The sequence below is a fragment of the Chenopodium quinoa genome, unplaced genomic scaffold, assembly GCF_001683475.1.
Source record: "Chenopodium quinoa cultivar QQ74 unplaced genomic scaffold, ASM168347v1, whole genome shotgun sequence".
NCBI classification, from domain to species: Eukaryota; Viridiplantae; Streptophyta; class Magnoliopsida; order Caryophyllales; family Amaranthaceae; genus Chenopodium; species Chenopodium quinoa.
Window position 1 is genome coordinate 1,799,489 of NW_018743518.1, and position 14,913 is coordinate 1,814,401.

Genomic DNA, 14,913 nt, shown 5'->3' on the forward strand with positions numbered 1-14,913 from the left:
CTATCTTGGCCTTTCTTTTCTCTAATGCAGCATTACCACACGTTGATGAACTAAAAACTTGAATAATTAAGTAAATATAACAAGAGGAAAGGATGCTTGTAATCTATCAAGCTTTTAAACAAATATTAAAACACAGTCTAGAATGCTTATTAAATTTGACAGTTGGTCAGATTATGAAACTACATGTTTCTTTCCAATAGGGATCAGATTGTTATATTATAATATGATGTGAAGCTGGTAGGAACAAGCGCGCAGTTCAACAAAACAATTAAGAAGTATTGGTGATATATTTCCACTCGTGTGCAGCGCTGAAATTGGATCATGCCGGACATCCAACATACATAACCTTGAGTTTTTATTCAAGAATATGACCATTCATCCTACTGAGTTGCCAAGTTTGATAGGAGAAGACAATCTGAAAACACGGCATGGAACCATGCAAGAAAGCGCTTAATAGAAAAAAGAAATCGCGGTACCTCTCAATTACTATGAGATTCCTCTTGTCTCCTCTTGCTTAGATATATAAAGACAGGAGTGGGAGAAAAGACACCAAACCAAACTTAGCTTGCAATCGAGTTCTTAGCCTTTGTTCCCCCCAAAAGGTCCAAAAAACAATTTGAAATGGCTTCTTCTTCGGTTTCCAAGTCCTTTTTCCAAACCCGTTCTATAAGTTTTCCATCAAGATCTCACTCAAAAACCAATCAATTTGAACAACAGTTGTATACATTGAGGTCTTCTCAAGCTGCCTCGACTTCATCATCTTCAGTAAGCCACAGACTTAACAGTCTTAAGTACTTGTACGACAATGCTGATGAGTTGCTTCAACTGCCTTCTAATCAACTACTTCTATCCAAATATAAACATACAAAATCTATTGAAGAGGTCTTAAATGGATCTTTGAGGCTCTTAGAGATTTGTGGCACATCCAGGGATGTCTTACAACAGTCGAAAGAGCAATTACAGGAAATACAATCAGTGCTGCGAAGAAGGAGCAGTGGCGAATTTAGCATTGCCAATGAAGTAATAGAATATCTAAACACAAGAAAGAAAGCCAAGAAGACCATTAAAAAGTGCTTAAGAGACATCAAGGAAGCTCACAAAAATGGCGAGACAAATGCCATAGTAACCATGCTGAAAGACACAGAAGCAATAACTATTGATACTTTCAAGTCCTTTCTGTCATACATTGCTGGTGCAAAGTTGCAGTCTCAGAAAAGCAGTTGGTCTACAGTTTCCAAACTAATCAACCAGAGTGGAAACAAGGAAGCAGCAGCAGCAGTCAGCGAATTCGACATTGTTGATGATACATTGGATTTACTAATCCAGAGGAAGAAAACTGGCATTAATATGTCACAAGTAGAGAATATGAAAAGCCAGATGATAAAATTGGAGTCCGAAATTCAAGATTTTGATGAAGCATTAGAATGCTTGTTTAGGCATCTTGTTAGGACTAGAGCAACTCTTCTTAACATCCTCAGTAATTAGAATACAAATTACTCATGTACAAATTATAGCTAGCTTCAAACTGTGAATGAAAATGCAATATTTATGTATACAATTTTCCTTAATTCTACATTTTGTTGTCGTCGTATCTATTGATTCAAGTTGTTAATAATTCACCAACAGAAGCAGCACTTCCCACCTGCTAATAAGCAGATCGAGTCATGCATGATGAGCAAAATGTTACAACTTTGGACCCCAAGATCAATGTTGCACATAATCATTTAGCACACAGTTGTTAATCTATTATCTTGCTCAAACTCAAGTACTCGTGTATCACAAAACTGATTTGGTTACTTCTCCAACCTGGCTATTTTGTGAAAATTTTCTATAAATTTGGTTTAAATGAAGTTCCGAGTATCTTATTCATGTCAAGTGTTAAGGATTTGACATGGGTATTTGAAGTGGAATGATGAGCCTAAATATTCTGAAATGGTGGGTGGACAAGATTTAAACTCGTAAGCTTTCCGTCACGCTAGCTCTAATACCATAATTCACCCAAAAAAAATTACTTGGAAATATTTATGAATCTTTCTAACACCTTATAGCCTCATCAATGCATTAACCCCTTTGATGAGTCAACATTGATCTCATTTTAATCTTACTACCAACACCCTAGTTTATGATAGTCGACTAATCGAGGGTAAGAGGTTTATTTTATTCACCTTATTTTCACTTATTTCGAAAAATAAATTAAATAAGTTGCGATAATCAAGTTTAAATTACAATTACGTAGTAAAACAATTTCTACACGTTCAAATAAATTCAGATACGGAGTAGGATAAGTTTAGTGAATTGTTATTTGCCACAATCACTCAAGATACGGTATTAAATGACCTCCATGCCCCTTTTAATTTTGAGAATGACATACTCATCCAACCACCACTACCTTTGACCCACCACCTTAACATTATTGTCAACTTGACCCACTACACTAACCTTGACCCTCCAAGCCATGGCTCCACCTTAACCATCAGCTCCACCACCCATACCGCCACTAACCTTGACCATCCACCATGACGGGTCTACCTTGACCACCAACATTGTAGATTCCACGACGGTTGACCACCAACATCGTACTTTCCGACCACTAAAATGAGCCGACGACGGTCCACATTCATATCTGAGCCACTTGGTGGAGACGACGAACCTTCGACGCCGTCGAGTCAGGTATATGTCGATCCTTTTTTTTTTCAATTCCGATGTATCCAGTCGCATGTAATACGCAACTGAACCATGGTATGACCGCATGTAATATGCGACTATACCATGGTATAGTCGCGTATTACACGCAGTCATACCATGATATAGTTGCATATTATAGGCGGTCGTGTATAGTGCGATAGGTGGCTAATTCCGGTGGCTTTGCTTGGGTGGCTGATTTCGTTCCGGCGAAATTGGTGGTGTAGGTCGAAGGTCGGATTCGCACTTGTGTGCCTATGGTATTTAGGGTTTATGGTGGTGGAGGGGGCATGGGTGGTGAGAAAATTGGGTGAGGCCAAATATTAAATTTATAAGGATAGAGAGGTCATTTAATACCGCGATATAAGTAATTCTATTATGGCATTTAGTAACCCCCTAAGTTTAATTTAGGTAAAGTGAACGCATTTAGGTACACTGTATAAAAAAATTTACCTTATGGTAATTTTCATTGCAATAGACGGGGTACAAAACCGTCAATGAGAGACGGTGAGAAGACAGAGAGATCGCCGGAAACGTGTGTTTCGACCCTTTTCTCCGACAAAATGTTATCGCCGCCATTTACAATTCTCTGAAGCGTCACTTTCCGATAAATGCAAACCCTTAATTATCACTCTCTTCTTTACAAGGTACCAATACCAACAATTGTTCTTATTTTCACGTTTTAGATTATGATGATGATATTGTATGGTGGATTTTACCCTAAATTTTCTATCAAACCCAATTTCATTTTGCTTAAATTCATTAACTTTTACACCAAAAAATACCATTTTTTTGGGAAATTGGAAAAGAGTTGTCTTGTTTATTGGTTGATTTTTTTTTAGTACTGTTATTATTTTATTAGGAAGTGATCATCCCCAATTTGTTAGTTAACTGCTGAATTATATGTACCATGAGTGGAATTGAGACTAATTATTTTATTAGCACTCTAATTTAATACTCCCCCTTTCGTGTTTGCCCTAGAACTCAGCTTTCACTTTTTAAAGAGTTGTATTGAATTTGTAGGTAGTTTTGCACACTAATATAACTGGGTTTGTATTGAATTATTGTTTTGATTCGGACAAATTCAGAGGGATAAATCAAAAAAGGAAACTGGGGCAATTTATTAGGGACAGTTGTGAAGAGTTGGAATGTAGGGGTTCAAATCTTGTTTAAAACTTTTAATTGGAGGAGAAGAAAATAGGTTTGCAAGTCATTAGATAGCAATGATTGAAGAAAGATGATGTTTTGGATGGCCATAGAGATTAAGTAGATTGTTGGCTCATGTAGTCGACCCCATCTTTATCCATCCAAGGCTTTGGATTTCTTGTTGTGTTAATGTAATGACTAATGAGAGAAAGACTTGTTCTGGATTTTATTAGCATTCTAAATTAGTTTTAGTACACTTCTTTTGATCTTTTTTCGTATCCGAAGTCAGATTTTTCGGTAGTTTGAGGCTTTCAGCCTAATATTTGACTATTGTATCCATTTTTATTTTTATTTTTAAAGGAATGCACCTTTTGGGGTTTCACAAGATGTCTTTGTGAAACACTTTTAAATACTTCATTTTATGCAATACACATTTATGCATTTTTAACATGATCACCGTTTGTTGTCTTATTAGATTATCTAGTGTATCTAATTTCATGTGTATTATACTTTATGGCTCTTGGAAGGTACAAAATTGTTCCTAAGTGCTTTTATGTGGTGAACCTAATCATGAAAAGACTAAAGTTGCTTTTCTGTAAGTTGTATTCCCCTTCATCAGAAAGTACTTGTCACATTGACACAATCCCTCGACATTAAGCATGTGACACAGTTATACTCAATGACCCTTTATAAAATTATATTAGCTGGATTGTTCTCATAATATTAGGTAAGAAATATGACAAATAATTATTGTTCGGTTTATAATGGTTGTAGAACAATTTGTTCATGCTTCACCAATGAGAAAAGAGCTTACCTCGAGAATAGACCAATGCTGATTTAAAATGAAAATGATTGAGTTACCCTGAACAATTTACCACCCAGTTTTAAGGGAAGAATCAAGCTTCTGAAATTGTTGTCCTACTGTTTGAAACTTTGAATATTCACTTTTGTTGTTAGCCAAAAGTGCATTGATTGGGAGCAGAGTGTTTTTTAATTATATCTTCATAATAGTAGATTGCAAAAGTTGACTGAGTTTGGCTGAAGTCTATTGAAGATGTGGTGACACAAGGAAACTACCCTTCATGAACATTATTGCCATACTTTTTGTTGAAAGGTCTGTCTAAGATGAGTGAACAATCATTGTAGACTGCACTGGTGGTAGGAGTGTAGGATGAAAAGTTGACACTCTTTCTGGGTGTATAAGAAATGGAGTTCAAGAGAGTGAACGTAATTATGTCTACATGTTATACTCACTTGCCCTGTTTCTGCTGGAAAAGTATGTTTTTATAATTTAATGGCAACATCATGATAACTCTTCCTTATTTTGTTTATTATTCAAGGTGGAACGTGTATAGTAATGTAGTTACATTTATGTGATTATTATAATCCTCATTTTGGCTTATTAATTATCTATTAGTCATGTTCTGATCATGTCAAGTGTTGGTTCTGCAAACTATGTAACAGGAAGTGGACGTGCCGGAGTGGTTATCGGGCATGACTAGAAATCATGTGGGCTTTGCCCGCGCAGGTTCGAATCCTGCCGTCCACGTTTTTGCTGCTTGATTAATTCAATTTTACTGAAGTGTGTGATGTTTGTCAGGATGATAATAGAGGAGCTATACTTTGGGTGAAAGGTAACTTTTACTCAACTTAGCTTCTTGAATCCTGCTATACTTTTCCAAGCAATATGTGATAAAATAAACTGTATCCTGCTATTGATTTTTTGTTTTATAATAATTCAGAGTTTCAGGTCATCAGTTGAAGTCATGGTGGTGGCTCATACTTATGATTGATCGCCTTTGTGTTGCTAGAATTACGGGAACTTTCCAATACGAAGTGGACATGCTGGAGTGGTTATCGGGGATGACTTGAAATCTTGTGGGCTCTGCCAGCGCAGGTTCGAATTGTGCCGTTCACGCTTCTTAGTTTGACACAGCCATTTGATTACTGAATGATTTGTGATAGCTGACTCAAATTTTAATGTACTTTCTTTTCATTCGGTCTCAAATATGAATGAAAATTGTTGAAGCAGTTTAGTGATAGGCTGATACTTGTGTTGTATGGCTGGGGTGGTTGTTCGGGGTGGTATGGAAGTGGGAGACAGATGAAGCACATTGTATAAGTTAGATTCCTCCCACTTCTATCTTACTGATTTGAAGTTTGTGTTTCTCTATTTTACAGACTTCTCCTGCTCCTCAGACTTGTAATACACTTGAAGATCATGGCTTGTATGTTTTCTAGTGGGGGTAGAAGATGCATATTGGCTGATTTGGATCTCATACTAGTCATAATGGAACATATGTACTATTAACACACTTTATAAAAAGTATGAGATAAAAAGTGTTCATCCCATTGCAAGTTTAAGCCATTAAATCTATCACTGTCTCTCTTGGATTGTTTTTTGACTGACCTGTTAGCTTGTGATCCAGTGCTGATAGAAAATGACTTGGATGCATATTTTAGCATGCACACACACGTGTTTTCTACTTGAATAATGTACATTGTTTAGTATAATATGGAGATTGTGAACATGCCAGACCAGTATTAGGGCATGACTAGAAAACTTGTGGGCTCAGTTGATGGAGGTTCATTTCCTGCTGTTAACGTTTAATTCCCAAATATTATTTTCATGTATTTTGCAATAAGTTTTCATTAAAATCAATATTAGTTACGTTCTAGGGGCATGATGCTGTTGCTTGGCATTTGGTAATATTTTCATAGTACAAATATTCAGATAATTTGGAGCTGTCTGGCTTGACTTATGTTGCTCGGTCTTGGACTCTTCTTTTATGTGCAGAAATTCCATGATTTTTGGCTCAAATTCAAGCGTCAAGTGTTCGTACCCGTGAAGGGAAATCAAGATGAAATGAAAAGTTCGAGTAAACTAGGCTAGAGTAATGCAACAAAAGATGCATACTGTTAATAAATGGTAAATGATCCAACAGATTGGTAACAGGGATTCTAACCCAAATTCATAGCTGCGTATTGAAAAGTGTCATTCTGCTGTTAATGTTTATTTTTTCTTTGATTTGCATCAGATTCATGCATCAGTAGGATGTAACTTTTTACTGAGAAGCAAATAATCAACATTCTCAATATTATTACAATTATGCAAAATTTGTCAATAATATGTTGACTGTATTATGATTATTTCAGGTACTGGTTAATAAAACCTGCTGTATTTAACAATAAGTGTGGACGTGCCGGAGTGGTTATCGGGCATGACTAGAAATCATGTGGGCTTTGCCCGCGCAGGTTCGAATCCTGCCGTCCACGCCTTTTTTTCTTTTAATTTTGAGTGCGTGAATTTTTTCAGTAGGATCTAGATACTGTGGATTATCTACATTCTGAAAGCAGAATTATGCTGCTAGTCTAAAGATTTTTATAATATAAATGCTTTTATATGAATATTATTTTCATTATTGTGATCTACTATAAGTGCTCATGGATACTTGTTCATAGTTATGCTGTCATTAGCTTTGCTTTGTACGAGCAAAAGTGGTAAGACATTCTGTAGTGATTATTGGGCACTGGACAAAATCATGTGGGCTGTGTCTATGCAGGTACCGAGGTACGAATCTTTCCATTGACATATTTCCTGTGCCTAAACTAGATTTGGCAAAATTGATACAAACTGAAAATGACTTGACCCAATTTTTTTTTTCTTTTTTTTGAATATGAAAAATAACAAATGTATCATAAGCTATTCTATACCTAGTAGATAGACCTAAATGTGACTAAAAACTATGTTTTCATCCATTCAATTAATTAAAGTCTTAATCCTATAAGTGAGAGATTATTACCAAAGAGGACTATAAACAAACTGACAAAAGGATATACTTTCTCTATTCCACAAATATTACAACAAGGATGAAATTACGCATCTCAAAGCATATTTTATATGATAAATATCTATAATTATATAAGAGTAAAAATTATAAAAAGTTGATATTGTGAAAGTATTTTACGAGACGAATATAACAAGACCCCACATGACTATATTTTACTTTACGTATAAATCATAACATGTAGTCAAACAAGCGTGATGAATAGTGCAAAAGTCCAGCTGTTGCAATATTACTAGAACGGAGGAAGTATAATACTATAATAAGATACTATAATAGGACTAACCAAACTAATAAAAGGATGTACTTGTAATATGAACACATTCAAAGAAAATTTTCTGAACATCCAAAGATGTATTATGTGTCTATCCATTATGGACTAAGGTCTATCCATACTATCCCTACACCTTTAAAAATTAAACAAATTCCCGTCCTAGTTGGGGTTAGGAGAGGTTCTTATCAAATTTCTCCGGCTTATAGAGAATTTGTTTCTTAATTATATCCTTTATTTAGCAAGTGATGAATGCTTGTCTTAAGTTATGAATAAAAAGCGCAAATAGATTTACTAACCTCTTTAGTTCTCAGTCCATTATATGCTATGTTAAATGGATTCAGGTACCCATGTTTGACACGGGTATGTGTCCAAGCGTCCGACTCGGCTATTTTGTGAAAAAAAATCCATGGTTTTGGACCAAAAGTAAAATGTCCAAATATCATACCCATATCCGAATGTCGAGGGTCCGACATGGGTATTTGAGGTGAAATGAAAAATCCATGTAACATAGATTATATGTACGGAGAATAATCCAAAGTATAAGAGAAGAAGACATTAATATTTAAGAAAAATCGGGATGATATATAGTAACTTATTTATGTTCAACGATTCTACTACTTCCTCCGTTTTTTATTATCTGCAACAATTACCAAAAATAGGTGTTTCATATTATTTGCAACAAGTTTTTTTTTTCCTTTTTTAGTAAGTTTAGTAAGTGTAAAATTACCATATTACCCTTAAAAAAAACTGATTATATTCTAACCTACAATCTATCTATGATTAATAACCCCAAAACCCCAATTTCATTTTCACTTATTTCTCACCATCTCCTTCAACCATCACCTTCAATGGCAAACACCACCACCACCAGTCCACCACCACCACTACTACCACCATACCGATCTCCACTCTATCTACATCTACCCATAAATTCCCCCTCTCTTTGTTCATCTCCCCTCAAATTCAACCACCACCTTCGCCGAAAGTCGCCCTATAAGTGTCATGCTTGTCGTCGTCGCCGTCTCCGCTTTCTCTCTCTTCCTTCTCCTTTTGTTTCATTCTTGTCACTAAAGCTCAAATTTGAAGGTTTTATGGTCAAATTTAACCATGAAAATTTTAGATCTAGAATTTTAATGGTTAAATTTGACCAAATAAAGCTTTAATTGATGATAGAGAAGGTAATGGTTTCGTGGGGTGGCGTGGGTCTGGTTCGTGGTGGTGGCTGTGTGGGTTTGGTGTCGTGGGGTAGTGTGGGTCTGGTTCGTGGTGGTGGTTGTATGGCGCGGGTTGTTTTGTAGGGGTGGCGTGGGTTGGGTTCGTGGGGTGGCGTGGGTCTGGATTCGTGGTGGTGGTGGTGAGTGGGTTCGTGGTGGTGGTGGTGGCTGTGTGGGTTTGGTATCGTGGGGTAGCGTGGGTCTGGTTCGTGGTGGTGGCTGGATGGCGCGGGTTGTTTTGTAGGGGTGGCGTGGGTTGGGTTTGTGGGGTGGCGTGGGTCTGGGTTCGTGGTGGTGGTGGTGACTAGGTTCGTGGTGGTGGTGGTGGTGGTGGTTGCTGGGTTTTAGTGGTTTGATAAATTTTTGTTTTGTTTTATTAATTGGATTAGTGGTTAAGTACATGCCCTTGTATTTGAATAATCATGCTTAGGAACTTTTACCTCGACCTTCACAACCGGTACGGTTGTTGCAGATAATAAAAAACGGAGGTAGTATATGAATACACTATGCATAACATATTAGTAAAACTCATATATAATACTCTACTTTATATATATACTCCACTTTATATATTAATGTGCTGATTTCTAGCAACAAACAACCATCTCATCCCTCTATAACTCTCATTTACTTTGAAGGGAGGATAGCAAAACAAGATTAAAGCTCAATTAATTAAACCAAATTAATCACATCTAGCACAACTAGTTAAGTAGAGTTGATCATAAAATTTGGGAAATTAGACTTGGGCTAGAGAAGTTCAACAAATTCTCAAGCCATGGGCTGCATGATAGTGAGCAAAATGGGTCTTGGCCCCAATCCATACCCGACTTCGGAACTTGTAGTTCTAAGTTCTCCTTTCCAAAGGGTAGTTGTATAGTGTTAGGAGTAGGAGTAACAGCAGCAGCAGCTACTTTGCAATTGTTCTCTACAAAAGTAGTTTGATCTTCCTTCTTCAAAGTTGTAATCATATGGTTTGTAGACATTGGTGCAAAAAAGCCTTGCAACAATTGTCCGCTACCATTGACATTAGCATTAGCATTAGCTTTTGCAGCACCGAAAAAAGAGTGATGAGTATCATTTGATGATGATAGAGGAGATGTGGGATAAGAATATGCTAATCCATTTGTTGACTTCTCTTCTTCCTTGGCTGCTCTTTGTTCTAGTTCTTTTAATGAGGTTGCCTTCCTGTATATCTTGCACAATACTATGTCCTGCATCAACATTATCAACCATGAGACTAGTAGTTCAGGATATAACAAAGGTTATGAACCGAAGTGTTTTTTATTGATTAAAACTAATTTTTATGTCTTTAGCATATTGTACTATTTCGTAGTCGTTATTTTGATAGAACCTTGGTGGGGCTTACCGTTTGGTAATATACATGTGGAAATTTAATGTGGAGCTTAGGAAAGATCCTCGACTTTTCATATTAATTGAAGGTAATATTATTCGATGTTTATGTATGTAAGTGGATGGTAATGAAAATATATGATATGCATCAATAGACAAACCTTAGGTAAAACATAATTATCAGGGAGGCGGTATTCATTCATAATCCAATCAGTCTTGGTACCTCTTGGTGCTCTACCTTGGTAGAACACAAGAGTCTTCCTTAACCCGATAACCCGTTTAGGCTCCGATAAGCTCACAATCTTTCGGTCCGAACCCGTAGCCTTCCAAAACCCATGTTCTGTGGTTCTGTTAGGCCTTCCACCATTGCTATGCTTCCTGTCTCTTGGAACAAAGAAGTACCACTCTCTTTCTGCTATTTTCGCCAACCCTGCATTTTCATGTAACATTTTTAATTATGCATACGTACTAAAACTTCACTAAATGAATCAAACTCATTAATAATTTAATGATAGTTGCATATTATTACAATATTACGTAAAACCTAATTATAATTTCATAGAAAATATATGAATCTATTGTAAAAAAATATTGTGCGTGTAACAAACCTGGTAAATCCCAAGGATCAAAGCGATAAATATTAAGAAACCCAATTATATCATGGTGCATTTTTCTCCCATTAACCATGTTCTTAAGGTAAAAATCCAATAGTTCTTCTTCTGTAGGATGGAATCGAAAACCGGGTAATTCGAAATTTGGGGAAGTTTTATCATCCATGACTTCTATGTATATATTTTTTTTTCAATTGATGTTTTGTATATTGTTTAAGCTTTCCCTCTTTTTTTGTACTACAAGTTATTCGAGAAAACTATGGTTAATGAAATAAAAGCATGAAAGTATAAGAGTATTTATAAGGAAAGAGAGTAATAATGGTACAAAATCTAATGTTTTTGTAGAATAAAAGAAATGATGGTAATGTTTTAATTAAGAGAGGCATGAACGAAAAGTCTAGGAAAGAGTGGACTTAAGTGGGGTCAATTGATAGCAACCATTGGACCCACACGGTGTAGACTGACCCACTGAAGATGATAATATCCCCTCTTAATTCAGCTAATTTAATCCCTTTAATCTTAGTGAACCTTAAGCTATCAAACAAACTATATATTGTCAATTGACGAGTCTTGGTGCTTGACTCACTCTTTGATTTTTGGTTAGACTATTCTATAAACAAACAAAATGTAGAATTGTTTGTGAATTGTGATCATTTAGCGGCTTAGTGTGATTTATGTTCATCTCATATTCACTTATTTACATTTATTTAGCGTTTTTATGTTTTCGGATAGATTTTAGTTGAACTTGTCTAAACTTATCACAGCACAACCAATAAGTTTAAGTGAAAAGCACAAAGCTTAGATTTTGATGTTTGAATGTTGATTCTTCAAATTTTTACTCTAACTTGAGCATACCTTCTTTGTGCTGTTAGGGATAATGTTTCTTAATTAAGCTCTATGCACACCTTGATCAGGACACCTTTGAGAAAAATTAATTACGTCGTATTTTTTAACGACATTCATTAGAATTTTCTGAAGGTATGCATATGTTTTTAAGCTTGTACATGACACAATACAAAATGAATAGTATTATATATGTGCTCCATATGAATTTTGTGTTTAGGGCCGATATATGTCTCTAATTCGATTTGATATTTGTCGGGAGGGGGCGTTTATAGAATACCATGAAGCATGTGGCACATGGGGATGCCACGTATTGCTTGTTAAGTGGATGATGATTTGTCCATGTAAATACTAAAATAGTAAGATACAGATAATTGTTCAAGTGTCTTGTGAATTTGTGATAATATACCAGTAAGGATATATTTTAGTATAATTATATATCCTTAAATCGTTATGTTAGCTCATTTATATTAAAGATATGTGTAATTGGGTACGGTTGTTTTTATTCAGTTTATTATTATTATTATTTGATAAATTATTCGGTGGTTAAGTGTAGGCTAATATACATAGTGACGATTATTTTTACCGACAGTTAAGTTAGTTTAAGTATGTATGTACGGTTACTCTAAATTAATAATCGTATCATTTTTACTATATTTACAAAGTACAACAAAGAAATGCCCTTGCAAATGGTTGAAATTTTCCGGGTAATGATGTAAGTGCACGATTTTATCCTTTTCTAGTAATATTAGTACTACTACGAGTACCAATTCAAAGTAATCAAGTCAATTTCAAGCTTCAACCACAAAAAAATTGTTAACGGTCCAAAATCTAGATTAAAATGGTGGATTATTACCTCATATGTCAAATTGTTTACCAAGTCTTATTTTGACGTCGCTTTCGTCTAGTCCTTTAATAGTATACAGACAACAACAATGCAGATGGCCAAATGTAATTTTGCATAACCATGAATATGATGGCTGTCCAAATTCATTATATTCTTCAAATGTAATTTCATCATATTATTATTAAAGTCTTCCATTTTATATATGGGTTCCCATTTGATTTTTGATGATATTGTTACTAGAATTAAACCTTAATTTTCTAAGAAAAAAAAAATTAAAAAAATTAAACGTGTATTAAGCACTAAACACTGTGTTTATGATATGATTAGTTACACTTTGTTTCACTTTATCAATATTTTAAAGTGTAAATTTAACAAACATTGTAAGTTATGATTACAAGTTAACAATTATATTTTTGGGAGCGAGAGGGGGATTTCTTTCACCCTAAGAAGGACTATGCAATGGAATTAATACACAAGGAAAGTGCGGCATCCTTAATCAACACTTGGAAGAAATAGAGTAGAAGTACGAAAATTTACTCTGTATTTGAGAGATGGTCTTATTCCAAAATCATGAAGATATTGAAGAATGGAGGAAGAATTAGAATTCTAAGGAATGTACAATTTTAAGTATAATTAGTTTGATAAGAAAGAAAGATGACTTATGACCATTGATTTTACTAGACTTAGCTTGCTATATGTTTCTCATTTGAAAAACATCGTAAATCAAGAAAGAAAACAATTAGGTTACACACACTAGAAGACTAGAAGTAGAAATGAAAATTGTGACTATTATTGGCCATGTCATGCATGTGCCTTGTGAAATTCTGAACCTTTAGCAATCTATCTTGATAACAGCGTATGCACAGGCTATGTAGGATATCTTCAAGTACAAAACGAGTGAGATCATGTTTTCAATAATACTTGTATCACAGTTTCTTCTAGAATTTTATGTATAGGAAACAAATTAGATTTTTACTTAAAGGCAGAGATTAAATTTTGATCAAATTAATGAAAAGTGAAGATTCACTTGACCAATTCAAATATCAATCCTTTTAATTCCAGTACTAATGTGGATGCAGAATATTGCAAATTAATTAATGGAGGGAATCAATAATTAAAAGAAAGAATGATACTTTAGGATCCTTCATAATTATCATCACCTCCAAAAATAGACTTTGAAAATAATGTTAAACAAATAACTTTAAGTTGACCTAAGTCTACCATCCATTGAAAACACACTATGGGTTTCTTTGGATTTTTTGTAAGATTTGTAAAAATGAGCTAAAACTAAATTATATTCTTCACTCTTCCATAATTGATGGGAAAATATTGAGTAGTAAAAGTTTTATGAAGATTTCAAATTTTCTTATTATCTAGACACTACTTATTTTTAATTGTTGAATTTATGCAAGGTTTGAAACATTCAACCAATTGATAATAATTGGACCATACTTTTGTGCTTGAGGTTCAAGCCTCAAGGAGTCAAGGTCATTGCCTCATGCATTGGTATGATCATTTGTTATTTCTAATCACATATGAATTCAACGAGAGTTCATTCTCTCTTACTTATATTTGTGAGTAAACTCCTCTTATTACTATATCTGAGCACTCCATTAGTCATATTTCACAATTATAAAAGAGAAAAAGAAATTGAAGTTGATCTTTTAAAAAGAATAAATAAATTGTAGTTGAAGCCGGTTTTCAATTTCATCGATTATACTTCCTCCGTTCCTAATTGAGATTTTGGTATGAGGTTTAGGTTTGGAATAAATAAAATCTACAGTGTTTGTATTTTTGGTATGAGGTTTAGGTTTGGAATAAATAAAACCTATAGTGTTTGTTTAAGAAGATTTCAAATTTTAAAGGTACATGGTTTAGAAATTCAAGGGTAAGGTGAGTATGCCTCATAGCATATACCTTCAAGTATCAAAAAACTAAAATCATTCACAACCAAACATAATGTATTAAGAATCAAGTTTCAACCCCATATTACTCTATTTTATTCCTGATTCCAAATCAAAACCAAGTCACTCTACGAACAAAACACTCTTTAATTTTTATTTGAACTTATTCTTCGAGAAATAAATGTATAAAAGGTAAA

At 34.6% G+C, this 14,913-nt stretch overlaps 2 protein-coding genes, 1 long non-coding RNA gene and 2 other non-coding genes across 5 annotated transcripts; 4 read left to right on the forward strand and 1 right to left on the reverse strand.

Moving 5' to 3' along the window:
• The first annotated feature begins 621 nt into the window (after positions 1-621).
• On the forward strand, positions 622-1,485 carry LOC110740156. The gene has a single exon (XM_021920647.1). It carries the CDS (start codon positions 622-624, stop codon positions 1,483-1,485), a length of 864 nt encoding a protein of 287 aa, XP_021776339.1.
• Positions 1,486-3,134: 1,649 nt separating this feature from the next.
• Positions 3,135-6,132, forward strand: LOC110739947. The gene is made up of 4 exons (XR_002514960.1): positions 3,135-3,329; positions 5,293-5,356; positions 5,429-5,462; positions 5,571-6,132. It is a non-coding gene; the product is annotated as an uncharacterized LOC110739947 (long non-coding RNA).
• TRNAS-AGA lies at positions 5,296-5,377 on the forward strand. Its single transcript has one exon. It is a non-coding gene; the product is annotated as a tRNA-Ser (tRNA).
• An 890-nt stretch (positions 6,133-7,022) lies between the features above and the next one.
• TRNAS-AGA lies at positions 7,023-7,104 on the forward strand. The gene has a single exon. It is a non-coding gene; the product is annotated as a tRNA-Ser (tRNA).
• A 2,575-nt stretch (positions 7,105-9,679) lies between these two features.
• Positions 9,680-11,458, reverse strand: LOC110740113 (NAC domain-containing protein 35-like). Its single transcript, XM_021920612.1, has 3 exons — positions 11,120-11,458; positions 10,673-10,941; positions 9,680-10,372 (listed from the first exon to the last, which is right to left on the reverse strand). The coding sequence occupies exons 1-3, from the start codon at positions 11,286-11,288 to the stop codon at positions 9,881-9,883; spliced, it is 930 nt and encodes a 309-aa protein (XP_021776304.1). The 5' UTR covers positions 11,289-11,458; the 3' UTR covers positions 9,680-9,880.
• Positions 11,459-14,913: the final 3,455 nt, after the last annotated feature.

Bases quoted from the DNA above. Each gene is read 5' to 3' on its own strand.
- LOC110740113 (XM_021920612.1), bottom strand. From the start codon at position 11,288: ATGGATGATAAAACTTCCCCAAATTTCGAATTACCCGGTTTTCGATTC. The intron at 10,942-11,119 runs GTTTGTTACACG...ATGAAAATGCAG, and splicing joins TGATCCTTGGGATTTACCAG to GGTTGGCGAAAATAGCAGAA. The intron at 10,373-10,672 runs GTTTGTCTATTG...ATGTTGATGCAG, and splicing joins ATAATTATGTTTTACCTAAG to GACATAGTATTGTGCAAGAT.
- LOC110740156 (XM_021920647.1), top strand. From the start codon at position 622: ATGGCTTCTTCTTCGGTTTCCAAGTCCTTTTTCCAAACCCGTTCTATA.